Genomic DNA, 27,342 nt, shown 5'->3' on the forward strand with positions numbered 1-27,342 from the left:
TTTCGAAGTTGATTTTATTGACGCGAAGTTGTTTTGGAATTATGATTTTGTTGTTTTGTTGCCAGTGGGTTTAACAAAGAACTTTCTTGTATCATTAATGCAGATCGCATAGCTATTTCTCCACATTTAACATTAACGTTTTCTTATCTATCTATTTGGTACTAATTTTGCAATAGATTTTAAAGTAATTTGTCGATGTACTTCCACTTGTCACCAAGGTATCCCCGCTGGTGAGTAAGAGTAGAAAAACTTCGGTAGGGATAAGTGGAACACGCCAAGGTTTAAAACAAAGAGAGTATAGTCTTGTACTAAAACATACCTAATTATCATTTGCAGTACAATAAAATAATGTTATATAGTGACTTAGTAGAAGTAGGCAAAAAACTCGATAGACGTATCAATAAAGTTACGTTACCTACCGCAAAATCTAAGGCTCAATGCATATTGGCATAGAGTCGACGCCGGGGAAAAGGAAAACGAGGAATCTCCTCCACGTAATAATGTAAGAATTGGTGCCGGGTTCGTGGTCTCACCGCTTTGACCCCACTGGTAGGTTTACCACCATGGACCCGTGGGCCCACTTGTGGATCTACGGTATACCACGTGTTTGTGTAGAGCAAGATGAAAAAGTCGCGTCATTTTAAATTATAATAAGTTTTTTTAAAAACACTTTAAAACACACAAAAAACACTAATATGCCTTGAACTAAGTTTCAAGGAAAACGGAAAATAATTATCTCAAATTACCTATTATGTAAACAATTATTTTATGTAAACAAGTATCTACTAAACTTAACAGTAGCTTCGAAATCAGACTTGTTAGAAAACCATGTATTATTCGGGTCATGTAGTTTAAGGAAGTGACTAAGGTCACTTCCAATAAGGGTTGGATCCCATCTTAATCCTAATTAACTGCCAATATCCTCTGAGATAAATGAACGGAAGCTTATCTGAGGAATAATGCCTACAGGTGTGATTCGGGACTAATTCAAACTTTCTGCTGAATCGCTTTTATATCCGTCTGCTAAGATTTTCTTGGAAAGGTTATCTATCGGATTACTGAACTCCGTATTAGTTTGATCGGGATGGTTAATTATTATGACGTCGTATTGAATTATTAGTTTCAATAGTCGAGATGTACCTAATATCTATGTTGCTAGTTTTTTTTATTATAATGGCTACTACTACACACGTTTTTAAAGATATGTTACAAAGATGGCTTTATTTTAGATCTTATACGACCGGACCCAAGTAAATTTAATTGACTAGCTTATGCTTGCGACTTCGTCCGCGTGGACTACACAAATTTCAAACCCCTATTTCACCCTCTTAGGGGTTGAATTTCCAAAAATCATTTCTTAGCGGATGCCTACATCATAATAGCTATCTGCATGCCAAATTTCAGCCCGATCCGTCCACTAGTTTGAGCTGTACGTTGATAGATCAGGCAGTCAGTCAGTCAGTCACCTTTTCCTTTTATACATTTAGATGACACTGACTGAAGACGGAAAGCAGACCGACAGAGCTGAGGTGTGGCGTTTTTCATGAAAACAATTCAAACGAAGCCTTATTTACTTTAGTATTACGGCGCCCGGCTGCAGCACCGTGCGGCCCTTTTATAATAATTTATGCTCCACGTGTTCTTCATATTTTGTTTTATAAATTTTTTGAAGCTGAGTTCAAGTTATAACCAATAACCTCGGTTCTACTCTAATCCGTCTGTTTGCACTGGCCCTAACAATTAATTTAATTTGATAAAGTTCGCGTGCAGAATAAATAATTCATCGTGTCGAATTTTCGCTGCATTTTTGTCTTTATCCTAAAAAGAGATAAGAAAGAGTATTTTTCGTATTCAATCAATTTTATAAACATCTAGCTAAAGTCCCGCTTTCTATTGCGCTGGAACCGTGTCTCATTAACATTGAAATGACGTCATTTTGGCGTCATTTGGCGTATATATAACCGACTTCCAAAAAGGAGGTGGTTCTCAATTCGGCCCGTTTTTTTAAAGTAAAAATATAATATCAGCTCGAAACTTCAGTCTAGTGCTGACGTCACTAAAATGGCGGCCACGCGCATTTGAAATTTGCGGGACTTATATAACTTGATTGAAAACGAGAGAGAATAATTTGACATTCGCGTAAGGAAATCCAACGGAAAAATCCCAAATCCCTCATAATTACTGCTGATCACTAAGAAAGAAATGAGCGGAAGCTTATCCGGCTATACTCGGAGAGCCTACAGGTGTGCCTGAATCCTATCCTCTACTATGATTTCTACGGAAAGATTATTGAATTATCGAACTTGTTAAATTACTGTAACACTCGGTTAAAATCATAAGTATTCAGTACCCTTATTATAAATGCGAAAGTGTGTTTGTTTGATCCTGTCCTTCAATCACATCGCAACGGAGCAACGGATTGCCGTGATTTTTTGCATAGTCAACGGTCTGGAGAGTGATATAGGATACTTTTTATCCCGGGAAACAAAAGAGTTCCCACGGGATGGTTAAAACGTAAATCCACACGTACTACGAAGTCGCGGGTATCAGCTACTTATTTAATAGTAATTTGCCCGCAACGTCATCCCTACAAAGTAACTGTTCATCTGCGACATATACCCAGGTACCTAATAACACTCCGGAGATAAAAATTTGCTTTTATTACTTGTTAGGAAGTCATCGATCTTTAAGAGTCGCGTCAAAATCAGTTTATGTTAATATAATAAATTTAGGTAAAACTACGGGTAAAAACCACAATATTCCATCCATATAGGTCGAAATATTTGTCAATAGTTTGACCTATATGGATCGTAATCCCGTTTGTATAGCAGGACTTTCTTCTGTATGAAAGTGTCAATACCAGGGCATAAACTAACTTTATTAGGGTAGGTATAGGGGTATGTAGGTATAGGTATAAAATAGGGAGGCACCGACGCACGTTTAGAGATCCCGAGTTTCTTCGTCGAGGTTGGCCACCGTCGTGGTTTCAGAGGATAGAAATCCCACATAACCCGATCTTCCCCCATCATATCGGGGAACTCAAAGAAATCCCCCCTTTCCGTCTAAAATAAAGATAATGGTTTGTTTGCTCCTGTTTATTTATTGTCATGATGTCACATCCAAAATTATCTTATTTTATAGAATTGTATGAGATGTGTTAATCTTATCATAACAAGAAATTGATTTCATCGGAAATAATGATAGTCTGATAACATTTATCTTAAGTGTTTCGAATATCAAGCTATGTTTTGCAAACTGTCTTTTTACAAGGTTTTCATGTAAATAAACTATTCAGGATACAAGTAAGTTAGTTTTGCTCTGTTTCAGATAAACAGATTCACTATATTATTTCAGTGTTTATGAACATTACCTACTTGCGCTATCGGCAGTTTTTTATTTTGTTGCGTAACGATGTACAATGATTGGCGAACAACTTGAGTGAAAATGTGTCGTAATCAATTTTTATGTCTTTTTGGCAGAGTGAAATTTTTACAGCGCGGGAGCATCGTGATTGATTGATCAGTAAATCGTATTTCCCATCAGCTTTTTCTCGAAATGTTTTCCGCTTAGGTACTATATTTAGTTTAAAAAACCGGCCAAGTGCGAGTCAGGCTCGCGCAATGAGGGTTCCGTACTACAGTCGTATTTTTTCGGCATTTTGCACGATAATTTAAAACTATGATGCATAAAAATAAATAAAAATCTGTTTTAGAATGTACAGGTGAAGACCTTTCATATGATACCCCAATTGATATAGTCACTCACTTCGAAAGTTGAAAATACTAATTATTAGTTCATGACCACAATTTTTTTTGTGTGATCTAGCCCTAAATTCACGGTTTTCAGACTTTTCCCCAAATGTCAGCTATAAGATCTACCTACGTGCCAAATTTCATGATTCTAGGTCAACGGGAAGTACCCTGTAGGTTTCTTGACAGACAGACGGACAGACAGACAGACAACAAAGTGATCCTATAAGGGTTCCGTTTTTCCTTTTGAGGTACGGAACCCTAAAAAATATAAACGTAGCTTACATACTATTTTATAAATCTTCTAAGGACTAACCGCAAAAACGGATGAGGAAAACAAAAAGACGATCTCATTTGCGGGTTAACTACTTACTCATAGTGTATAGGTAGTTGTTCATATTTATCAGATATCTGATTATTTTCTAACCTATGCGATGTTTCTTATTAAAACGAGTACCATTCGCGTTCCTACGCCGTTATAGACAATATCATGTAGTTTTCAATACAAAATGAATTTGTTGGTGTTAATTGTTGTGATTTTTAGTGTTACAGCATGTGAGAGCAAAGTTTTTACAAGATGCAGACTGGCAACGGAGTTGATAAAGACAAAAAAGATAGAGAAAACCTTTTTGGGGAATTGTGAGTGTTTTAAAACTGGATTTGTTTTCTTCATTTTCAGTAGACTGTAACTATCACTACCCATAATAATATTATAGATGCGAAATTGTGTTGGTTTGTTGGAATGTCCTTCAATCACGTTGTAATGGAGCAACGGATCAACCTGATTTTTTGCATGGATATAATTAATGTCCTGGCGAGTGACATAATAATATGCTACTACCTAACTAAGTACTTGTTTTTATCCCGGAAAATCAAAGTTCCCGCGGATTTTTAAAAATCTAAATCAACGCAGATGAAATCGCAGGCAAAGGTGCGATACTGTTCACTTTTAATTGAAAACTTTATGTACCTACATTTTACAAGTTTGTGCACCCGGCTTTACCCGTGTTGATTACAGTCGGGTAACGTAATTAGAGTTCCCGGATTAACCCAATTGCAGTTCGCTTGCGGTGCGGCGAACTAAATACTTTGAGCGACTAGTTTTCCAAATTGTGTAATACAAACTATCTTAGCTTCTGCTTTTATACGATTAAATTTTAGTTTACGACAAGTAAGCAATTGACTTCTGCCTTAGGGCCACTTGCATATTAATTGTAAGTATTCATGCCTTCATAATTAACGTTAAAGGTAAAATTTTGGTCCACTTGACTTGCAAGCAACTAAAAGTCTAATTTGCTATAATCTTAATAATTTTATTGCATGTTTAGCTGTGGGAGCGTGAGTGGTGCATGTCGCATGTTGCATATTGCACCATTTCTATAGATTGGTCTGTTTCAGCGGATTAGATAAACCAAATAATTAAACTTTTAGTTCCTTACATATCATAGACTTCCGCAAATTAACGCCTGCTTCTACACAACATACACAATTTTGACTTGTGCAATCTATTTTGCCTTTAACCAACAGATTAGCAACTGACTTTTAGATGGAAGTGCTAACCAGGTGGGTGATTCTCTAACTCAGTGTCTAACACTGAACAATAGCCACCGAGCTCATTTTTTATACGTTGAAGGTTATCTACGAAAAAATATTTTGCTATCTCCCAGTGAAGCAGCAATGTAGAACCAACCAACCTTGGTGGCTATCATTCTGTGTTAGATACTGAGTTAGCGAATCACCTAGCTGGAAGGAGTATGGCAGATTTTTTGCCCCCGTTGGTACCCTTGCCAATTAGGTTATCAGTTTATAGATACGCAATATAATATTGTAGGTACCGAAATCGATTGACTATGTTTTGTTATGCCACTTTTACAATGTTATCTACCTATTTTGGGCACTATAACTTCTTTAAGATTTTTTGTCTTAATAATAACATTAGTTACCAGTCTCATAATAAATTACTTGTCATCAACGCTTATCTAATAGGTAGTAACTACTAATAGATATCATTTAAAATTAATTAATCATGGATTTATAATAGCTAGCGTATGTTTAAATATAAACATAGATATCTAATATTTTCAAGTCAAGTCAAGTCAAATGATTTATTCAAAATAGGTAATAAATTACTCGTATTGATGGTCGGGTATGGTGTTAGATTTGTAAGATATAGTGGTGATAATTATTACGCAAACTTAAAACTAAAGCTACGAGGGTTCCAAACGTTTACTTATAATATATTATTAAGGTTAGGTATTAGGGTGTAATTTTATTATACGATTTTAGCGTTTAAACTACCGTGAGTGATTTCCATTCTAAATAATATCTGTCCCGGCTTTACTGACGTGTTTAGTCGACGTTAGCCCGACTAGTTTCGAACCCATACGGGGTTCTTTTTCAAGGGAGTCCGTTTGCGCACGTGCCGCGGTTTTATTTATTATACGATATCTAATATAATTTCAAAGTCCGTAGTATAGACTAATATATATAGTAACTAGGTATAGTACCTATTTAGTAACTTAGAGTACAAAAAATAGGTTCGATGTATAAAATTTTTTAGCAACACAACCTTTTAATGATATTTTAAAACCGAAAAAAATATTTTATTATTCGTCGGAAGTCAAAAGTTGTTTTTCCTATTTATTGCCTTCTACTTCACAACAAAAACTATAAAATATTAGAAGGGTTTAAAATCCATTGAATATTTTAAATGACTATAGAAATCTATAGGCAATACATATAGTTCAATGGATTTGTAGCAGTTCGATTGTATAGTTAAGAAATTGAATGACATTGACATTTCGACATAAGGTACCTATGAATTACGATTTCATTATTTTTGTAATCAGTAGTCAGTACTAATCATTATGCGGTGTGGTCTAGTAGTGATAGTGACTTGCGTTTTATTCAATTCAATTAATTCGAAAAGATTCGAAACAAGGTGTAAACTTGTGCGTGAGTTGGTTAAAGTGGGACTTCCCAACCATTTATTTTTAGGACAATGTGAGTATTAATTTTGTAGGATGTGTATATATAATCATGTGTATAATAAAGTGTATATAATGTCATAATCCATACTACCATTGATATTGTTTATAACATTTTAAATGCGAAAATGTTTCTGTCTGTCTGTCTGCTAGCTTTTCACAGCTCGATTTTGATGAAATTTGGTACCTAAATACCTAGCTTTCCTTCCGGGGAAAGACATTTATTTTATCACGAAAAATCATGGGAAATTGGAAGAGTTTCTACTGGACTACTATAAAACTAAACCCAAATCACGGGCATGATTTATTTCTTTCAGAAAATTTGCAACTTGGGGACGGATTTTAGCCTACTATTTAACCCGAAAAATCAAAGAGTTCCTACGGAATTTTTAAAAAACCCATACTCGCTCGGACAAAGTTGCGAGAATCACTTAGCAAGTAGGTATATATATATATTTTTTTATTTTTTTATTCAGATACAAGTTAGCCCTTGACTGCAATCTCACCTGGTGGTAAGTGATGATGCAGTCTAAGATGATAGCGGGCTAACCTGGAAGGGGTATGGCAGTTTTTATTAAACCCATACCCCTTTGGTTTCTACACGGCATCGTACCGGAACGCTAAATCGCTTGGCGGCACGGCTTTGCCGGTAGGGTGGTAACTAGCCACGGCCGAAGCCTCCCACCAGACCAGACCAGAAATTTAGAAATTATAAAATTCCAAACCCCTGCCAGGAATCGAACCCGGGACCTCCCACTATTAAGACCACAGCGCTCACCACTGCGCCAGGGAGGTCGTCAAACTCGTCGTATCTTTTACGCTATAAGATACAAATAAAAACAAAATAAAGACTATTCGTATTTTTTTTGGTAAATGGAATTTCCTGAACGGTTCCTATGCGATGTTTAACTTGATGTTTATTGTTGTTTAAATAATTAGTTGTGAGTACCCAAAGCAAGAGATTGGGGATTTTCCTTCTCAACGATAAAATCAAGTGTTTATAATTATTACGAGTTAGATCAAGAACTTGAGCTATTTATAGTAAGTAGATATATACCTGCTTATTTATGTTATGTTAGAAGTTTCAATCATTTTGTAAAGTGGTGATAATAAAAAGAATACCCGGCTGAGTTTGTTGTGGGCTCTTCTCAGACCTGGGCGCGTTTGGAACCCTCGTAGCTTTAGTTTTAAGTTTGCGTAATAATTATCACCACTATATCTTAGAAATCCAACATCTGACCTTCAAAAAGAGTTATTAATTTCCTATTTTGAATAAATCATTTGACTTTGACTTTGACTTTGACTTCGACTTTGTTATGTATGTATTAGTTATTAGTGTTTTACTAGCTGTTACCCACGATTATTCATCCGCGTCCCGCGAAAACTGTATTTTCTCGTGGAATTCCAAAAAATACACTTCTAGTTCGAGTAGTAGTTAGTACCTAGTCAGTAACGTATACGATGTCGAGGTCAATTTTCATCCATTTTCTTAAAAAAATTCAAAAGTAGGATTTATCCTACTATAATATTATAAATGTGAAAGTGTGGATGTTTGGATGTTTGTTACTCAATCACGCAAAAACGGCTGGACGGATTTGGATGAAATTTGGGATGGAGATAGATTATACCCTGGATTAACACATACTTTTGTCCCGAAAAATCAAAGAGTTCCCGCGGGATTTTGAAAAATGTAAATCCACGCGGACGAAGTTGCGGGGATCAGCTAGTTTTAAATAATAAAAGAAATCACATCACGCAGCTAATTTCTGTAACAGACAGAGTGATTATACTATTATTTTATTCGGACTATCTTTATTGTTGTATTGTAACTTTATCTATGTTCGTGATATAATTGTATTAAAAATTGGTCAGGTGCGAGTCGGACTCACACGCGAAGGGTTCCGTACCATTGTAGTACAAGTAATAACACTTTTTTATATTTGTTGTTATAGCGGCAATAGATAAACAATCTGTGAAAATTTCAAATCTCTACCTATATCAAAACAAAATACAGCCGACAGACAGATGGACGCATGGACGGACGGACGTATGGATAGCGGAGCCTTAGTAGTATATACATATATATAGCCTAATAGGGTCCCGTTTTCAGCCTTCGAGTACGGAACCCTAAAAATAAATATGTTCACAACATACCTACTATCAGCCCAGGGCGAAATTGTTTCTTTGATCATGTCCACACGAAACAGTAAAATTTTAAACATTTTAACATGTACATTATTCGTCCAGCATTATACCCGACTACTCGGGATGTACTATAAATTATTCATACTGTTATGTTAATAGGCTATAATTAAAGTCAACTTTGACAGGAGTAAGTGAAAAATGCATTTTAGTGGCGACATTTTCACTGCTAAATAAAAACATCAAGGCGTTTTGGCACTAAAATTACCAATAAAGGGAGAATAGACTTTTTTGGATGGATTTTTTTTTTTCGAGTACCTACATACATTATGCGGCCGAAAGTAATGTACACCGACCTTTAGAAGGAGATATCAGATTTGTAAAGCACTGTCTCTGTCGTTGAGACCGACAAAACGTCATATAGGTATGAGTGACAGAGACAACGCTCTACAAAGCCGAAATGTCATTCTAAAGGCCGATGTACGTTACTTTCGGCCGCGTACTGTAAAATAATAGTCATTTTCTGAAAATATAAAGATAGAGAGAAGCTTTTTATTGCTCTCTGCGTTGGCTACTGAGGGTCATTAACCCTTTTCTATTAATCACATTATGGTAGGAGTTTTCTTGGGATAGTACCTAATGCCGTGGGTTGTCAGATTCTTGCGAACACCTACAACTCAACTATGACTCATAGTCTATGAGAACGACATTTCGACTCAATTATTGTCAGATGTTAGTGATACTAACGAGGTACGGAGGAAACGAACCAATCCAGTTTCCGACTTAGGTCAACGTTGTTTAACAACGATTGATTGACGTTGACGTAGACCACACGCCCCCCTACTAGCCCATTGCCAGAGTGAACTATCCATTGCTGACCTAATTAAAGTAAAGAACGATTTTTTTTCAGGGGTGTGCCTCATAGAGAAAGTAAGCAACCGAGACACAAGAGCTTTGACAGTGGCATCAAACGGCAAGAAGTCTTATGGATTGTATCAGGTAGATAGATAGATAGATAGATTGTTTTTTTTTAAATATAATAATAATAATAATAATAACAGTCACTTCAGTAGTGTGTGAACCTTCATGTCACAAATTTCGTCACTGGCAGCAAGCGAACCGTGGCTTAGCGGTCAGAGCGTCGGGCGCAATCCCAGGAGACGCAGGTTCGAATCCTGCCGGTTCCGCAATTTTTGACATGTATTTAAAAATTATTTAGATCTTGAAACATAGGTAAAAACAGTATCATAAAAAAAAACAAAGATTGAAAACTTTATTGCACACAAAACATGAAATAAACAAGAAAAAACAATATAACAACTAAAAACAATTGTATGTAAAGGCGGCCTTATTGCTCAGAGCAATCTCCATCAGGCAACCTTTGGTGAAAGACTGACGTCCGCACGCATCAACGCACAGCTCAAACTACTGAACAGATCGCTAAAATTTGGCATGCCGATAACTATCATGACGTAGACGTCCGCTAATAAAGGATTTTTGAAAATTCAACCCATAAAGGGGTAAAATAGGGATTTGAAATTTGTGTAGTCCACGCGGACGAAGTCGCGGGCATAAGCTAGTTTATATTAATAATAGTATGTATGGATTATCTGATCATGGTTAGATGGAATTAGGTAGGTACAAAAAGGAACACCATTATTATGTATCCTTTAAGTATCTAACAATGGCGGGTAGAACGATTGAAGATCGCGTCTGTAATATATTATCGTAGATACACCAACCGATGTCCGTTATTCAATATTATATCAATTTGCAGTATTATGTTTTTCAGATACCTAGTAAATGGTGCAGGGAGGGCAAAAAAGGTGGCGAATGCAACATAGCATGTGAATGTAAGTGTAGCTTAAAATAAATGTATAATTTTTTAACAAGAAATATTGTTTTAGCTCGTAATTACAATAAATCTGAAGAGAAAACGGGCGTATAGTGAATAATAATCTTACCTTTATTAGATATTTTCTAATATTATCAACAGATTTGGTAAAATTGAGTGACAAATCTATGATTTGAACAGAAAAATAAGCAGAATCTGATAAAAGTCGGATAATATCTAATAGGACTGAGAGCACAGAATAATATAATAGTACTCTGAGAGGAAGATACTTAATAATGTATTTATTTCCCAATTCAATGTGTATTATAGCCATAATGGATTGAAATTACACGATATAATATAACTGTGATAGCGAAGTGGTTAAGACGTCCGCCCTCTAAACGGAGGTCGGGGGTTCGGTCCCGGGCGCGCAACTCTAACTTTTCGGAGTTATGTGCGTCTTAAGTAATTAAATATCACTCGCTTTAACGGTGAAGGAAAACATCGCGAGGAAATCTGCATGCCTGAGAGTTATGCGCCATAATGTTCTCAAAAGTGTGTGAAGTCTACCACTCCGCACGTGGCCAGCGTGGTAGATGACCAAACTTTTCTCACTCTGAGAGGAGACCCGTGCTCTGCAGGGAGCGGGCGTTCGGTTGATCATGATGATGACTTACATGATAACAATTTTGCAGAATAAACAAGCATTTATTTTAATTAGTTGCTCTTATACAGATAAAATGAAAAACTCAAAGACTTTTACGCTAAGTAATTAGCTAGCTATTTACCCAGCTTACAACGTCTGTAAGTTTTTCGCAACTGGCAAAACAACGTAACAAAATTAATAGTCCACTAAGTAAACTTTTTCTATGAAACCATTTTTAATGCGCAGTTTCCTTTAATTTGACTCGTTTATAGCTTTAGGCTCAAACACACGATTCTTCGTCAATCAGCATCGGTAAACAGTGAATGCTGCTGAATTGCGTTTTTGTGACTAACTATACGATCGTTCGAGGCGTTGTAATCGACCGTTTTAGCAATTCCTCGATGCAATATCGATAAAATAAAATCGGCATTACTAATAGTTTTGCTCGTTTTGTGCTATCGATATTCAACAACATCAATCTGATTGCCACGTGTCGATATACGATCAAAATTTACAATCACTCAATCCGTGATCTGTCAATAATTCAATTTTCGACAAATAAAACGTTTGCAACTAATTTATCGACGGATTACAAAATAGGGTTGATGATAAATTTCAACTAGACTAGATTCGAATTTCGACTCGACTAAACTAGTATACTATAATATTATATGTATAGAGTGTCACATGCATTCACCGTATCGAGGGTTCCGTACTAGAATATTTTTTCAACATTTTGCACGATAAATCAAAAACCATTATGCATACTAAAAATCTGTTTCAAAATGTACAGGTAAAGCGCTTTTATAATATTATGATACCCCACTTGATATAGTTATCTTACTTTGAAAATTGAAAATACTAATTATTTGTGCTATAAGTAAGACCTACCTACGTACCTGCCAAATTTCATGATTCTAGCTCAACGGAAAGTACCCTATAGGTTTTCTTGACGGTCGGATGGACAGACAGACAAGTCTGCTCTGCAAGTCTTGTCGATGCTACAAGAATCGTGTGTGTTGGCCTTTTAGGGATGATTCGTTTAACGTTTAAAGTACATACCATATTTTTATTACCGATTTTATGTTTAAAACTATAACAATGTAAGAGATTCGGTGAAGGGAGAATAACTGTTGAGTTAAAGAGTAAATTAAATCCAAAGTTTAGAGCCAAAGTTATCCTTAACGGCACATTTTATGCTCTCCAAAGATTTGAGCTGGCCACGGCTTTATCACTGTAATATAAAATTTATGAGGGTTCTATTAAAATATTTTGACTTTTACATTCTCAAAGAGAGTTGGAGATCAGATGAAGATTAGAGAAATGATTTGCAAATTTAAATTAGGTCTCGTTAACTTAAATGTGTGTGCGGGCTATAAGCTTACTCTGTACCAAATTTCATCAAAATTGGTTAAACTGTTGAGCCGTGAAAAGCTAGCGGTCAGATAGCTACACAATTTTGCATTTATAATTTTATACATAGTATAGAAGTAGGTATGGATATGGATTAAATATCACTTGCTTTAATGGTGAAGGAAAACTCTGTGAAAGAAAACGTCAAAATATAATAATACTAGCTAATGCCCGCGACTTCATTCGCATGCATTTAGGTTTTTAAAATTCCCGTGGGAACTCCGATTTTCCGGGATAAAAAGTCGCCTATGTCACTCTCCAGGCTTTTAACTATACCCATGCAAAAAATCACGTCGATCTGTTGCTCCGTTGGAACGTGATTGAAGGACAAACTGACAAACCAACCAACCAGCAAACAAACACACTTTCGCATGTATAATAAGGGTACTGATATTCATGTTCTCAGTGCTCATTGATGACGATATAAGAGATGACACCGAATGCGCCGTCACAATCTTCCACCGAGAAGGCTTCAAGTACTGGACCCAGTGGACTAACAGATGCAAGAACGATAACCATATCACCAACGAAATTTACAAGTTTGTATCCATTACTTCATAAAGTATCACAGAACCACTATAATTTTAGACAGATGAATTGGATACAGAAAGAAACTTACTAAGGCTGAGTTTCTCTAGAGGTACTTTTGTTCCCGTGGGAATTCTTTAATTTTCCGGGATAAAAAGTCTATTTCCTTACCTGGGATGTAAGCTAACTCTGTACCAAATTTCATCGAAATCTTCTGTTCCGTGAAACGCTAGCAGACAGATAGACAGACAGACACACTTTCTTTTTATAATTTTTATAGTGTTTCACCTACACTGGCAGTAAGCGGGCTGTAGCTTAGTGGTTAGAGCGTCGGGCGCGATCCCAGGAGACGCAGGTTCGATTCCTGCCGGTTCGCAATTTTTGATGTGTATTTAAAATTATTTAGACACACTTTCGCATTCATAATATTAGTATGGATTATGTAGGTATTTTTAAAAGCCTTAACAGCTCAACGGGCAGGGAATGGATAGAAATACAAAGGATTATGGTCGTACCACACCCATTGCACTATGGTTGAAGCCACTCCTACTCGTAGGAAAGTAAATGGAAACATTATTGTATTGCAATCATGCCGCAACGGTGCAACGGATCGATGTGATACCATCATCATCATCATCATCAACCGATAGACGTCCACTGCTTGGCATAGGTCTCATGTAGAGACTTCCACGCGCCACGGTCTTGCGCCGCCTGAATCCAGCGGCTCCCTGCGATTTGTCTAATGTTGTCCGTCCACCTAGAGGGGGGTCTTCCAACACTGCGTGTTCCGGTGCGCGGTCGCCATTCCAGCACCTTGGGACCCCAATGTCTATCGGTTTTACGAACTATGTGCCCTGCCCATTGCCACTTCAGCTTCGCAACCCGTTGAGCTATGTCGTTAATCTAGCTCTCCTACGCATCTCCTCATTTCTGATTTGATCACGTAGAGAAACTCCGAGCGTAGCTCTCTCCATTGCCCGCTGAGTGACTTGTGACTGAGTGACTGAGCTTTCTTATGCGGCCCATAGTTAGCGACCATGTCTCGGATCTATATGTCATCACTGGCAACACGCACTGATAATTTATATCCCAGAAAATGCGATCCCATGAAAGCGTTTTCACGGAATTTTTAAAAAGCTACACCCACGTGGACGAAATCGCTGGCATGATCTAGGTACTCTAAAATAAATCAGGTTACTTTCACTTAACTCTGTTTTTTACAGATGCCCGGATCTGATATCGCAAAGGTCCATGGAAAGTCCTGATCGGACTCTCATGCCTCACAGTGAAGCTCTGAGGGTCAAACGAAGACTGTCCAGAAAAGGCATGGAACGGTCTAGACTATACAGCTACTACGGACTACCGTGGTTGGCCTAGTATGTGATAACTTGTTGTTTTTGTTAAAATATTACATTGTTCTTTGTACTGTGTTGTTTATATATTTTGAAACCTTTTAAGGTCAAGTTCATTAGAGCCACCCGCACCCTACAAGCACCACCCCATCGTCCGACGTTCACTCGTTGTCGACAGGTGGTCCACGGGTGAACGCCACGTTGTCACCAGTGAACGTCGCGTGGTTAACGAGTGAACGTCGCGTGGTTAACGAGTGGACATCGCGTGGTCCACAAATTTTCAATTAGTCCCGTTTTAATATTATACCAAAGGAGTGCATTCGGAAATTTTAAAATTGGTACTAATCTGGTCTGATGGCAGTGGCTAGTTGGCCACAGGTTAGCATGCTTATATCTTAGACTACATCCTCACTCATCAACTGCAGAAATCGTTTCACAAAGTTTAGTATAGTTCGTACAAAATTACTTCTTACGTGCCATTTTTACTCTATTGATCAACTGTCATGTCAAAAGTACGGTTCTCCTTCTAGAGTACGCATATACAAGGTTTTGCATGAAAACAAATCGTAAAATGTTGGCGGGGGACACGGGAGAATGCTTTGTTGTGATTGGTGAACTTAAAAGTCACGTAATCAAAACAATGTGCGGAATGAAGGTACCGAACGGGCGTGGGCCGACTTTTATGCTCAGCAAGTGCCTAAGCTTGGCGAGTGGGGTGTTCGGCTATTAGGCGTCTATAGGTGGTGGTCTGTGCAAAATAAGGACTAAAGTCGTTCTTTTGACATAAAATTTGACACATAAAGTTAAAATGGCGCGTGAGAAGTCATTTTTTACGCATTATATTCAACTTTGTATGCAAAATACTGTGGCAAAATCAACATAAAATGTAATACGAACCAGGACTGAAAGAGGTTAAGGACATTCGTGCTCTATAAAGCTCGCGCTCCAAAAAGCTGTACAAAGTGTCTGTCAACAGAAAGCGAACAGCAAATAATTTAGCACTCAGTCAGAAAGAAGCCCTCGCATGGAAAATATCAAGTTGGTGTGAAGGCTAGAGGCCGCGGGTCGGAACAATGAGCAAACTTCCGCATTTGATACCCCTTTGTTGAAGACGGATGCTTTCGACTGTCTGTATGATGTTTGCACTAACCCGAAACAAACTCTGCGTTTCACCAACTATTAGTCAAGACTTTTTATAATCCGGTAGTTAATAGACTATGATATAATATTATAGATGGGATCCTAATCCTAATCCTAATCCTAATATTATTATATTATTTTATATTTTTATATTATAAATGTGAAAGTGTGGATGTTTGGACGTTTAGATGTTTGGATGTTTGGGTGTTTGTTACTCAATCACGCAAAAACTACTAGAAGGATTTGGCTGAAATTTGAAATAGAGATAGATTATACTCTGGATTAAAAGAATCAAAGAGTTCGCACGGGATGTTTAAAAACATAAATCCTTGCGGACGAAGTTGCGGGCATATCATCTGGTGCTCCATAAATCTTAGCGAAGTTCGGGACTTAACATTTGTGTATCTACCTACATCTATTATAATTATCATAATATAATTTCATAAAAACTTTACTTATATGAAACTGCAGTAGACACGGATGCAGATGACGCTGTTATCCGCTTCGCCACCCATCTTAAGTTATCCTAAAGTTTATTTCCAAAGTTTCGTAACTATGCGCACTGCGAATTATATTATTATTCATGAAAGTGTGTGAGTTCATTCCAACTGATGCACTCCTTGTGGCACTGATAATATAATTATGTATAAAAGGAAAAGCTGGCTGACTCACTGACTGACTGATCTATCAACGCACAGCTCAACGGATCAGGCTGAAATTTGGCATGCAGGTAGCTATTATGACGTAGACATCCGTTAAGAAAGGATTTATGAAAATGTAACCCCTAAATGGGGGCGAAATAGGAAATTTGTGTAGTCCACGCGGACGAATTTGCGGGATAAGATAATTATCTATGTAGTGAATTCAGCCGTGTTATAATGTCACTCACGAGGAGGTGTAAGGGCGGAAACAAATTATCGGACGTAGCAGACGGACGTGACTTAAATGTATCTGGATAGTAAAATATACACTGAACTGTGCAAATTATTAGACGTAAATTAGCGGACGTTACCTAGAGCACTCTGATGTCCAATATATGTATATCTCGCAAGCCACGTCTCAAACGACAGTGTCCTCAAACGACAGTCTTAGGGACGCGTCCGATAGTTTGTTTCCGCCTTAAGAGTTTAAAAGAAAAATCCTTATATCTGATAATGATGCAACTTACATATTATAGTCCGTACAGAATAACTTCTCACGCGCCATTTTAACTTTATGGGTCAACTGTCAAGTCAAAAGTACGGTTCACCTTTAAAATAAGCACTAAAATCGTAATTTTGACATGAAATTTGACACATAAAGTTAAAATGGCACATGAAAAGTCATTTTAACACATTATTCTAAATATATAAAAGGCAAAGGTGACTGACTGACTGATCTATCAACGCACAGCTCAAACTACTGAACGGATCGGGCTGAAATTTGGCATGCAGATAGCTATTATGACGTAGGCATCCACTAAGAAAGGATTTTTGAAAATTTAACCCCTAAGGGGGTGAAATAGGGGTTCGAAATTTGAATAGTCTACGCGGACGAAGTCGCGAGCATAAGCTAGTACCGAATTAAACTGTATTTAAAAAACGATTTGAAGTTAAAACATTGAAAACATCGATAAGAAAAAGGTAAAGAACTTCTTGAAGTACTTAACGCTTGAATTTTTCCAAGAGTCTCTAAACTTCGGAGAGAGTCACATCTGCGCGAAGTTCTAACTGAAGCCGCCTGACAGTGTTCTGTATATTCTTCGAATTATTTCAAAGTTCATTGTAATGGAGGCAAAATGGCGGCAATTTGAGAAACTAACGGAGCGCAGCGTCAAATTGTATGCTCAGTTCATTTCGACAAAGCTGTCTCTCTTTTCTTTAAGTCCTTTCTAGAATGTTATCGGTAAAATACTAAGTTGGATTTATTTAAAAATTCATATTTCATGAGCTTATATTACTTAATTTATTAAATTTGAAAATATTTGTAGATGAAGCCCCTTTTAGAAAATGCTAGATAAATCCTATTTCTCAAAAATACATGAAAGTTTTCAATTGCTTTTCAAATTTAGATGGAGCCACATGTGCGCAAAGTTCTTAGTGCACTCGTACGGCAGTATTTCATTTTAAAGCTCATTTTAATAGCTAAGCAATTTAAGAAACTTATTGGCCTTAACATCGTGTTTTACTGTTTTCGATAGCTTGGCCTTCCTTTTTTTATTTAGTCTTTAATACGTAGATACGTTGATAATATGCATATCAGTCTATTTAATGTTTTATAGATAATTTAATTCACGAGGATGCGCCCCACTATTTTGCGTGTGGGGAAACTACAGGGTGTGGGGAGTATTTTTTACCCAATTTATCTTCGTCTTGTGTGTGTCTGTGCCCACATTTCTGATCATTGCATTATGATAGAACTTACTCTAACAGTACATATAGCTCACTTGCACTGTAAACGATTGGGATAAAGAGTGGGGATTATGGATTGAACTATACATGGTTAGATTGAGGAATATTTTTAACTTTTTCTGTGCTCTGATTTTTAGGTAGGTTTTATGTAATACTGATTTCACCAAAATGAACCACTTTTAATATATGTATCTCGGGCTTATAAGTTGTACTTTTTGCCGGCAAAAAAGGGTTCCTGGGAAAAATAAATTATGGACCGCTTCAGGGTGTTTTATTCTTCCGCATTTTGATGAGGACGACATAAATTTAGGAAAAAACACGTACATTGCGAATTTCTTTTCCCCGTTTTCTCCTTTGGGTGCCTAAATATAACAAGTCACATGTGGTTTTAATCTTTTTCATGTTTTTTTTAGTCCTTTGCTACACACTTCGGTAGCTAGTAGTGACCCTTACTCAAAAGAAAGGAAATTACATTTTCATTTTGTTTTGCTGGAAGAAAAGTGAAGCGTGAATGTTTGAGATAGGGACCTAACTCTTAAAAAACGAAAAGAAAGAATGCGGTTATATGACCCAACTCATTGGCTCATATGAGTGAACGAAACAGAATAGGTAGATACCTACAAGATTATATAAAACGATGCATGAGAAACTCACAGCTTTTTGGACCCCAGAGTTGAATAACAGGGCAATGAATAAAATACGTTTTTTTTATTTATCCGTACCACGGGTTAGGAAATAAAGAGGATTTATATTTTCACCGAGCGAAGCCGTTGACGGTTACTAGTCTATACTAATATTATAAACAGGTAAAGTTTGCAAGTTTATTTGTAGGGGGTAATCTCTGGAACTTCTAAACTGATTTTGAAAATTCTTAGAAATCCCTACGAAAATTTTAATAAGCTACCTGTGCGAAGCTGGGGCGGGTTGCCAGTTTTTAATAAATATAAACGATCTATTATGAATAAGGTCAATAAAATAAAATAGTCTGGATCTGCCGTACCTACCTAAAACTATGAATGATGATCTAAGAATACCTATTTATATTAAAAAGGTACTTTCGCAGACATTGTTCAAGCAGCAAAAAAGAAATAATTCGCTCCAAATGTCCATAAACCTTGGACCAAAGGTTAAGGCAATAAAAGGACAGACGGCCGAGGATAATAAATAATGTGTCATTTAATTATAAGAACAGCCCGGCTAATGAGGTTACATCTTAAGACAGTGGTCCGACCGCCAACGATGAACGAGAAACAAGTAGAACTAGAAACTTAAACGAGTTGGCGATCAGCGGGAAACGAGTGTGTAGTTTCGATAATTTTGTCGCCGGGCTAGCTAGAAGCGCGTGTGCAAGTGCGACGAGCGATTACTCGCGCGGCGCGGCATTCGCCCGCGGTCGCTCAGTCCCACAGAGTACTTTGTAATATATGAAATAGAGACCAAACTTCGAGCCTAAAATTGGAAATGCATCACAAGCGCCCCTAGATTTGAAATTTGGAACTATGGTGATTGAATCTATATCTACGTATATATGTAATACATTGGTATAGGTACTATATACATTTATACGTATAATATAGGTACGTAGGTACTAGGTACCTATATTATCCTACTTTCTTATTATTATTCTAGATATGGGTTACTTGGCTGATTTTTCAATCGTCAAATAACGATGGATTTTTGATTTTGTGAGTTTTATTTGACGATTGAAAAAATCAGCCCTGAATAAAACAAAGTTATTTTTAAAATAATGTAGGTTATATTTTCTATACTTAATGAAAACAAAATTGATCATTTACATCATAAAATGTTTTGCTGATGACATGACTACACTATAATTTACACTAGAAGTAACTTTAATACATTAAATATGTACTAAAAGTTTAATTCAATGAATAAAATACACTGACTATACCTACTAACAAATCCTGTCTTTAGTGTTCCATGCGCAGAACAAAGACAGTAAACAGTTGCGCAAATATCACTGTAATGAACCTGACCGCATGAACTAAAGCTCAACTTAAAGGCCTCAGGCAAATTCACATTTCGCACGTACCAAAAATCCTAGATTAGGTTATTTAATCCGAAAAATACAACACAACTCACGCGTCCGACATTTTCATTTATTGACTTTTGTTGTTTTTGTCAATGACCAGTGCTGCCAGTGTGATTTAGCAGAAATACAACTAAATAAAGATAAATTCAAAAAAATAATTTTTAACTTCTTAGAAAGAATTACGAAAAAAGCTATACAAAAAAATTTATACTTAACTTCTTCTTCTTTTTCTCTTTATCCCGTCTTTTTGTGATTCGCAAAAATTCCGCCAATGTAAATTTAGTAGAGAAACAACGTGATAATTGTTATTTTACTTTTTCTTTTCTTTTCTTTTGAACACAAGTTAATTACTTTTAATAAAAAAATAAAAAATAAAATAACGCTTTTTATAAAAGCTACCTACCACTTTAGTTGTTTTTTTTGAGCTTGTATAATCATGGATTGAGACTTACCGCCATCTATTGACGACATTGGAAAATATACGCAGCACTACTGCCCTCTGAACTTGAATTTTTGAATTACTTGATTATAATACTGCTAAATTAAAAATACTTGTCAAATAAGTAACAACCCAGAACTTTGCGTACTATGTAATTTTGCAGTATGGTACGCAATACATTTCCCTACTTTTTGATCTAAGTTTACGCACCCTGCTCAGTCCTGTGCAAACCTGCGCGCGCGTTACACGTGTTCAAGCGAGCGAGCATCGCTGTACAAATATCGCTGAGCGAGTTTATTTTTGAAAGCTCGTCGCTCGGCGACAAAACTAGTAAAGCGAGTCGTCGCGTCGCTGGCAGTGTGAACAGTCCGAGAGCAACCTGTTGATATATGCATCTCTTTCGTTCACGGAATGTACATTTATTGTGCGTTTCTTGAGAGAGAAAATTCTCGCCGGCGGCGCGGCGGTCGAACCACTGCCTAATATCTTAGTAGGTACATTTTGTGAGAAAATAATAATGTTACTGCTGAAAAGGGTGAGCTATACCTTAGCAACTTAATATAAGTACCTATAACAGATACCCTCAATTAGTTCGTGTTATATTAAATGTTAAGGTGTTATTATCTCTTTAGGTAGGTAGTCCTAATTATTAAACTACTAGCTGGACTCGATTTTTAATAACGTAATTTCACGCGAAGTCGCGGGCATCATCTAGTCTAAATATTATATAAAAGGAAAAGGTGACTGACTAACTGACTGACTGACTGACTGACTGACTGACTGACTGACTGACTGTCTGACTGACTGACTGACTGACTGACTGACTGACTGACTGACTGACTGACTGACTGACTGACTGACTGACTGACTGACTGACTGACTGACTGACTGACAGACTGACTGACAGACTGACTGACAGACTGACTGATCTATCAACGCACAACTCAAACTACGGGATGGATCGGGCTGTAATTTGGCATGCAGATAGCTGTTATGACGTAGACATCCGCTATGAAAGGATTTTTGAAAATTAGAACCCCTAAAGTAATAAAATAGGAGTATATTCATTAATGTGCTTTTCCAAGTGAGTTAGTGTGTTCTATCTCTTTTTACGAAGGAGCCTCGATCCTCAAAATTGAGGGACCGACGCGAGAAGAAGAAGAAGAATTTCTTTTGCAGCTTTAGCAAAGTAATGAAAAACGCAATGAAAAGTCACAAGAAAGCGTTGTCGTACCTATCGCAATGTAATAATAATAATGATGAGGCAGCATCTTGGAACCCTTCAGTAAAATCTCAACCGACCAAACTGGAAAAGTAATACTTACAAAAATTACTTGTAAAATGAATCCGGTCTCCGAATCCAATCTACTTAAAACCGTTTGCTGACCTGCCAAAGCAACTAATACGGGGTCAACCGTTTCGATATAATTGGATAGCTTAGTTCTTTTGTGCGATGCGGTCGAAACACGTCTCGAATGTGCTCGAACACGTAGCTCGGAAGATCTTTGCATTTTTCAGCTGAAGTTTTTCTTTTCGTAATGTGAAGATTTTTCTTGTAATCTCGGAAATCAAAATCAAATCTATACTTTCTAATAAATCTATACTTAAAACTGATCTGATGAAATAATGTGATCGCGAACACAAATCTTTAATTTTTTGTGATGTTACCAAAATTTCACAATTTACTTTCGAGGTACGGAACCCTAAAAATTCTCTAACGTGCGTGTTTGTCCTAAATTCATGTCACTCTCATCAAAATACTAAAGAATAAACATCGTGAAGCGGTCCATAATTTATTTTCTCGGAAAGTCTTTTTTACACGCCCTCAAAGAAAAGGTAGGTATGAGGGGGATATTAAATACTATAATATTTATTTTAGCCAAGAAAATTTTGCGAAAGACTTAAGTTTTAGTGAATTATAAAGTGCTAAATGCATGCTCAGGCATCTTGAATTAGAAATATCTACCTACCTACTTACTTATTCTAATTTTATTGCCACTCCTAGAGTCTGGCTAACGAAAGATGAGACTGGAAAATCGCGGCATATTTAAAAAATAGCCTGTTTGGCAGCCACAAAATTAATATTACAGACCTGGAATAACCTAATTTGATACTTTAGAAATACTTATTTTTAGATCTGTTGTATCAAATTAGGGTTTTCCAGGTCTGTCATAGCTTTAGAAGGAGATTTCAGATTTGTAGAGCATTATGTCTGTCGTTGAGACCGACAAAACGTCATATAGGTATGAATGACAGAGAACGCTTTACAAAGCCGAAATATCATTCTAATGACCGATGTACATTACTTACTGCCGCGTACTGTACCTACTGCTGTAGGGCGATTGTGTAAAACCTGCATCAACCATTATTACAATCTCAATTGTTCTGATTGGCTGAATTTGTGCGATTCTTCTTGCAACAATGCATTGTGGCCAATAGTGAACGAGCATTACAAATCAGAGATGATTGCGATCGTGACATTGTAGCTGTCAAACAACCGCGGTAGGGCCACGTTTCAATGGATTTCGCAACAATATGCAAAATACTCGGTACAACCTAAGTACAACTCTCAAATTAGGTAGGATCAAGTTTAAAGCAAAATGAATCTAAATAGTTTGTTAGGATAAAGATTAAAACTATAATGGAGGTTTGGACTATCAAATTAAACCGATGACACATTGTGACATTACGCTCCGTAAGTTTCTCAAATTGCCGCCATTAAAAGGAGCTTCGAAATAATCCGAGCTGCATTTCTAGAATACTGCCATGCAAATGCTGCTTGAACTTAGAGCAGATGTGTCTTCTAATAAAATTGAGGAATCAGGAAACTATACATGTTTCGAACATTTTCTTGTTACTTTCTATTACAATCGTAGTAGTGTATAATTGGGCATTCTAGATCATTAAAGCATGTTTCGTTTCACTTCGTTTCACTTCGTTCCACTTCGTTCACGAAACATGCTTTAGTGATCTAGCAATGCCCAATTATAGCTTTTGCATTTCGTTCATTCGAAACATGATTTAGTGATTTTCAGTTCGGTTGCTATCTGGTTTTGTCTTGAGTCGATTTCGATCTGTTTCAGAAAGTGAATAAACATATTCATAAACAATATTTGTATGTTCACGTTACGATCGAAGCGACTCGCGTACGCCAGCAAGCAGTTTGAGCACTAGGCGACGCGGCGCTCGTGAATCCATTAATCGAATCCACGATACGTGAATACATTATCATTGGCAGAAAGCGAGCTCTCCATCAACAAATAAAGTGTTATGTTATGCACGCTTTTATCACAACTTACGATGAGGAAAACATCGTGAGGAAACCCGCATGCTTGGATGATTATTATCTGACATGTGTTTACCCACCAACCACACTGAGCCAGCGCGGTGGATTCAGGCTCAAATCCCTATCGCTATCTGAGAGGAGGTCATTTTCCAGCAAAGGGAGTTTAAAAGGCTGTTACTTACCGTGGTAGCGAGCTCATCTCTGGGAAGGAAAAGGCGTTCTTCTGAAAAACATTAACATTGAAACACCTATTTTATATAGGTAAAGTAACATATCCAAGTTAAATTGCGAAATATTTCTTGCTAATCGGTATATTGCTGACTGAAATACGATGCATCATGTTTACTTCATTTTTGTACCTAATGTCTACCAAGTGTTTTCTGCAAATAGTAATCAATACAGGGTGTAATTTAGTTGGTTCCTCATTACTTCTTTTGATACTAAATTAACAGTAAATTAATAGATAGACGTTTATTGTATAGTTTATTTATTATTTTGGTATTACGCTTTTATTCTCCAAATAGTAATACAGAAAGTTTGTTTTAACCCAAGCTGATTATAATAATAGTAAGTTACCGTAGTTACTCGAATAGGAATCGGAACTAGAACCCCATGCATTTCCGCATAGTATAGGTATAGACGAATTGAATAAGATCCTACTTATAATATTATAAATGTGAAAGTGTGGATGTTTGGATGTTTGTTACTCAATCACGCAAAAACAGCTAAACGGATTTGGATGAAATTTTAAATGAAGATAGATTATACCCTGGATTAACACATAGACTACATTTTATTTCGGAAAATTAAAGGGTTCCTGCGGGAATGAAAAAACTTAATCAACGCGGACGAAGTCGTAGGCATCATCTAGTATAATCAGATATAGGTACCTATTAGTAATTTTATAACTGAAAGCTATTAGATTACATCCTGTACCTTTGTGAAGTGCAAGACAAGCATTTCGTTGAATTGTAAGTTTGAGTCTAAACGATAACTTGGGTTCCGTGTATATAAATGAACATAAATATATTCAATACAAATACTACTTATAGCCGCAGACATAATCAAGGAAAATATAATTTTATGTAGGTACCTACTACTACCTATGTCATCATCATCATCATCATGATCAACCCATCACCGGCTCACTACAGAGCACGGGTCTCCTCTCAGAGTGAGAAGGGTTTTGACCATAGTCTATCACGCTGGCCACATGCGGATTGGTAGACTTCACACACCTTTGAGAATATTATGGAGAACTCTCAGGCATGCAGGTTTCTTCACGATATTTTCCTTCACCGTTAAAGCAAGTGATATTTAATTACTTAAAATGCTCATAACTCCGAAAAGTTAGAGGTGCGTGCTCGGGATCAAACCCCAAACCTCCAATTAGAAGGCGGACGTCCAAACCACTAGGCTATCACTACCTATATACCTACTATATATATAGAAGAATTCACAAACTTGCATTTTAAAGTTTTTTAAAAGTAATACTAAGATAGTGTTTTATAAATTATTTTACAACGGAACCCTAAGCAAAAACTGCAAGCATTTACGTAGAATTGCAAGTTTGAGTCTAAACGATAACTTGGGTTCCGTGTATATAAATGAACATAAATATATTCAATACAAATACTACTTATAGCCGCAGACAAAATCAAGGAAAATATAATTTTATGTAGGTACCTACTACTACCTATGTCATCATCATCATCATCATCACGATCAACCCATCACCGGCTCACTACAGAGCACGGGTCTCCTCTCAGAGTGAGAAGGGTTTTGACCATAGTCTATCACGCTGGCCACATGCGGATTGGTAGACTTCACACACCTTTGAGAACATTATGGAGAACTCTCAGGCATGCTGTTTCTTCACGATATTTTCCTTCACCGTTAAAGCAAGTGATATTTAATTACTTAAAACGCAAATAACTCTGGAAAGTTAGAGGTGCGTGCCCGAGACCGAACCCTCGACCTCCAATTAGAAGGCGGACGTCCTAACCACTAGGCTATCACTACCTATATACCTACTATATATATAGAAGAATTCACAAACTTGCATTTTAAAGTTTTTTAAAAGTAATACTAAGATAGTGTTTTATAAATTATTTTACAACGGAACCCTAAGCAAAAACTGCAAGCATTTACGTAGAATTGCAAGTTTGAGTCTAAACGATAACTTGGGTTCCGTGTATATAAATGAACATAAATATATTCAATACAAATACTACTTATAGCCGCAGACAAAATCAAGGAAAATATAATTTTATGTAAGTACCTACTACTACCTATGTCATCATCATCATCATCATCATCATGATCAACCCATCACCGGCTCACTACAGAGCACGGGTCTCCTCTCAGAGTGAGAAGGGTTTTGACCATAGTCTATCACGCTGGCCACATGCGGATTGGTAGACTTCACACACCTTTGAGAACATTATGGAGAACTCTCAGGCATGCTGTTTCTTCACGATATTTTCCTTCACCGTTAAAGCAAGTGATATTTAATTACTTAAAACGCAAATAACTCTGGAAAGTTAGAGGTGCGGGCCCGAGACCGAACCCCCGACCTCCAATTAGAAGACGGACGTCCTAACCACTAGGCTATCACTACCTATATACCTACTATATATATATATAGAAGAATTCACAAACTTGCATTTTAAAGTTTTTTAAAAGTAATACTAAGATAGTGTTTTATAAATTATTTTACAACGGAACCCTAAGCAAAACTGCTTTAACGTTAGTTTCCCAATGGTAGTTACGACACATTCTGTAAAATAACAATCATATTATTATATATTTTATTTAAATTGTTTTCTAATTTTGCGACTATCAAATTTTGCATATTCAGGCAAGCGTGCGGGGAATGACCTGAAGCGGCGGAGTCCGTCTAAACGACAACTTTGGGTTCCGTATGTATTATTGAACGTAAATATATTAAATAAAAATACTTAAATATAAAAACTTAAGTTTATAAAATAAAAAAGACAAAAGCAAGGAAAATATAATTTTATGTAGGTACCTACTACTACCTTTATTATCGTCATCATCATGATCGGCTCACTACAGAGCACGGGTCTCCTCTCAGAGTGAGAAGGGTTTTGACCATAGTCTATCACGCTGACCACGTGCGGATTGGTAGACTTCACACACCTTTGAGAACATTATGGAGAACTCTCAGGCATGCAGGTTTCTTCACGATGTTTTCCTTCACCGTTAAAGCAAGTGATATTTAATTACTTAAAACGCAAATAACTCTGGAAAGTTAGAGGTGCGTGCCCGAGACCGAACCCCGACCTCCAATCAGAATGCGGACGTCCTAACCACTAGGCTATCGCTACCTATATACCTACTATATATATATAGAAGAATTC

The 27,342-nt window shown here is 36.8% G+C and overlaps 1 protein-coding gene across 4 annotated transcripts; it reads left to right on the forward strand.

Annotated features, from left to right (window-relative positions):
* The first annotated feature begins 4,180 nt into the window (after positions 1-4,180).
* LOC117983713 (lysozyme-like) lies at positions 4,181-14,724 on the forward strand. 4 transcript variants are annotated; one of them, XM_069499481.1, is made up of 5 exons: positions 4,181-4,388; positions 9,789-9,877; positions 10,656-10,731; positions 13,178-13,310; positions 14,523-14,724. In XM_069499481.1, exons 1-5 carry the CDS (start codon positions 4,259-4,261, stop codon positions 14,674-14,676), a joined length of 582 nt encoding a protein of 193 aa, XP_069355582.1. In that variant the 5' UTR covers positions 4,181-4,258; the 3' UTR covers positions 14,677-14,724. The 4 variants fall into 4 exon arrangements, with proteins under 4 accessions (XP_069355582.1, XP_034826216.1, XP_069355581.1 ...); XM_034970325.2 differs by having other exon boundaries at positions 4,184-4,388; positions 10,671-10,731; XM_069499480.1 differs by lacking the exon at positions 4,181-4,388 and adding an exon at positions 6,596-6,752.
* Positions 14,725-27,342: the final 12,618 nt, after the last annotated feature.

The sequence above is a fragment of the Maniola hyperantus genome, chromosome 7, assembly GCF_902806685.2.
Source record: "Maniola hyperantus chromosome 7, iAphHyp1.2, whole genome shotgun sequence".
Classification (NCBI taxonomy): Eukaryota; Metazoa; Arthropoda; class Insecta; order Lepidoptera; family Nymphalidae; genus Maniola; species Maniola hyperantus.

What these genes read in the sequence shown, in the direction of transcription:
- LOC117983713 (XM_069499480.1), top strand. Translation starts at nt 6,617, where the DNA reads ATGCGGTGTGGTCTAGTAGTGATAGTGACTTGCGTTTTATTCAATTCA. An exon ending in CCATTTATTTTTAGGACAAT is followed by an intron (nt 6,753 to 9,788) that starts GTGAGTATTAAT and finishes ATTTTTTTTCAG; the next exon opens with GGGTGTGCCTCATAGAGAAA. An exon ending in ATGCAACATAGCATGTGAAT is followed by an intron (nt 10,732 to 13,177) that starts GTAAGTGTAGCT and finishes TCATGTTCTCAG; the next exon opens with TGCTCATTGATGACGATATA.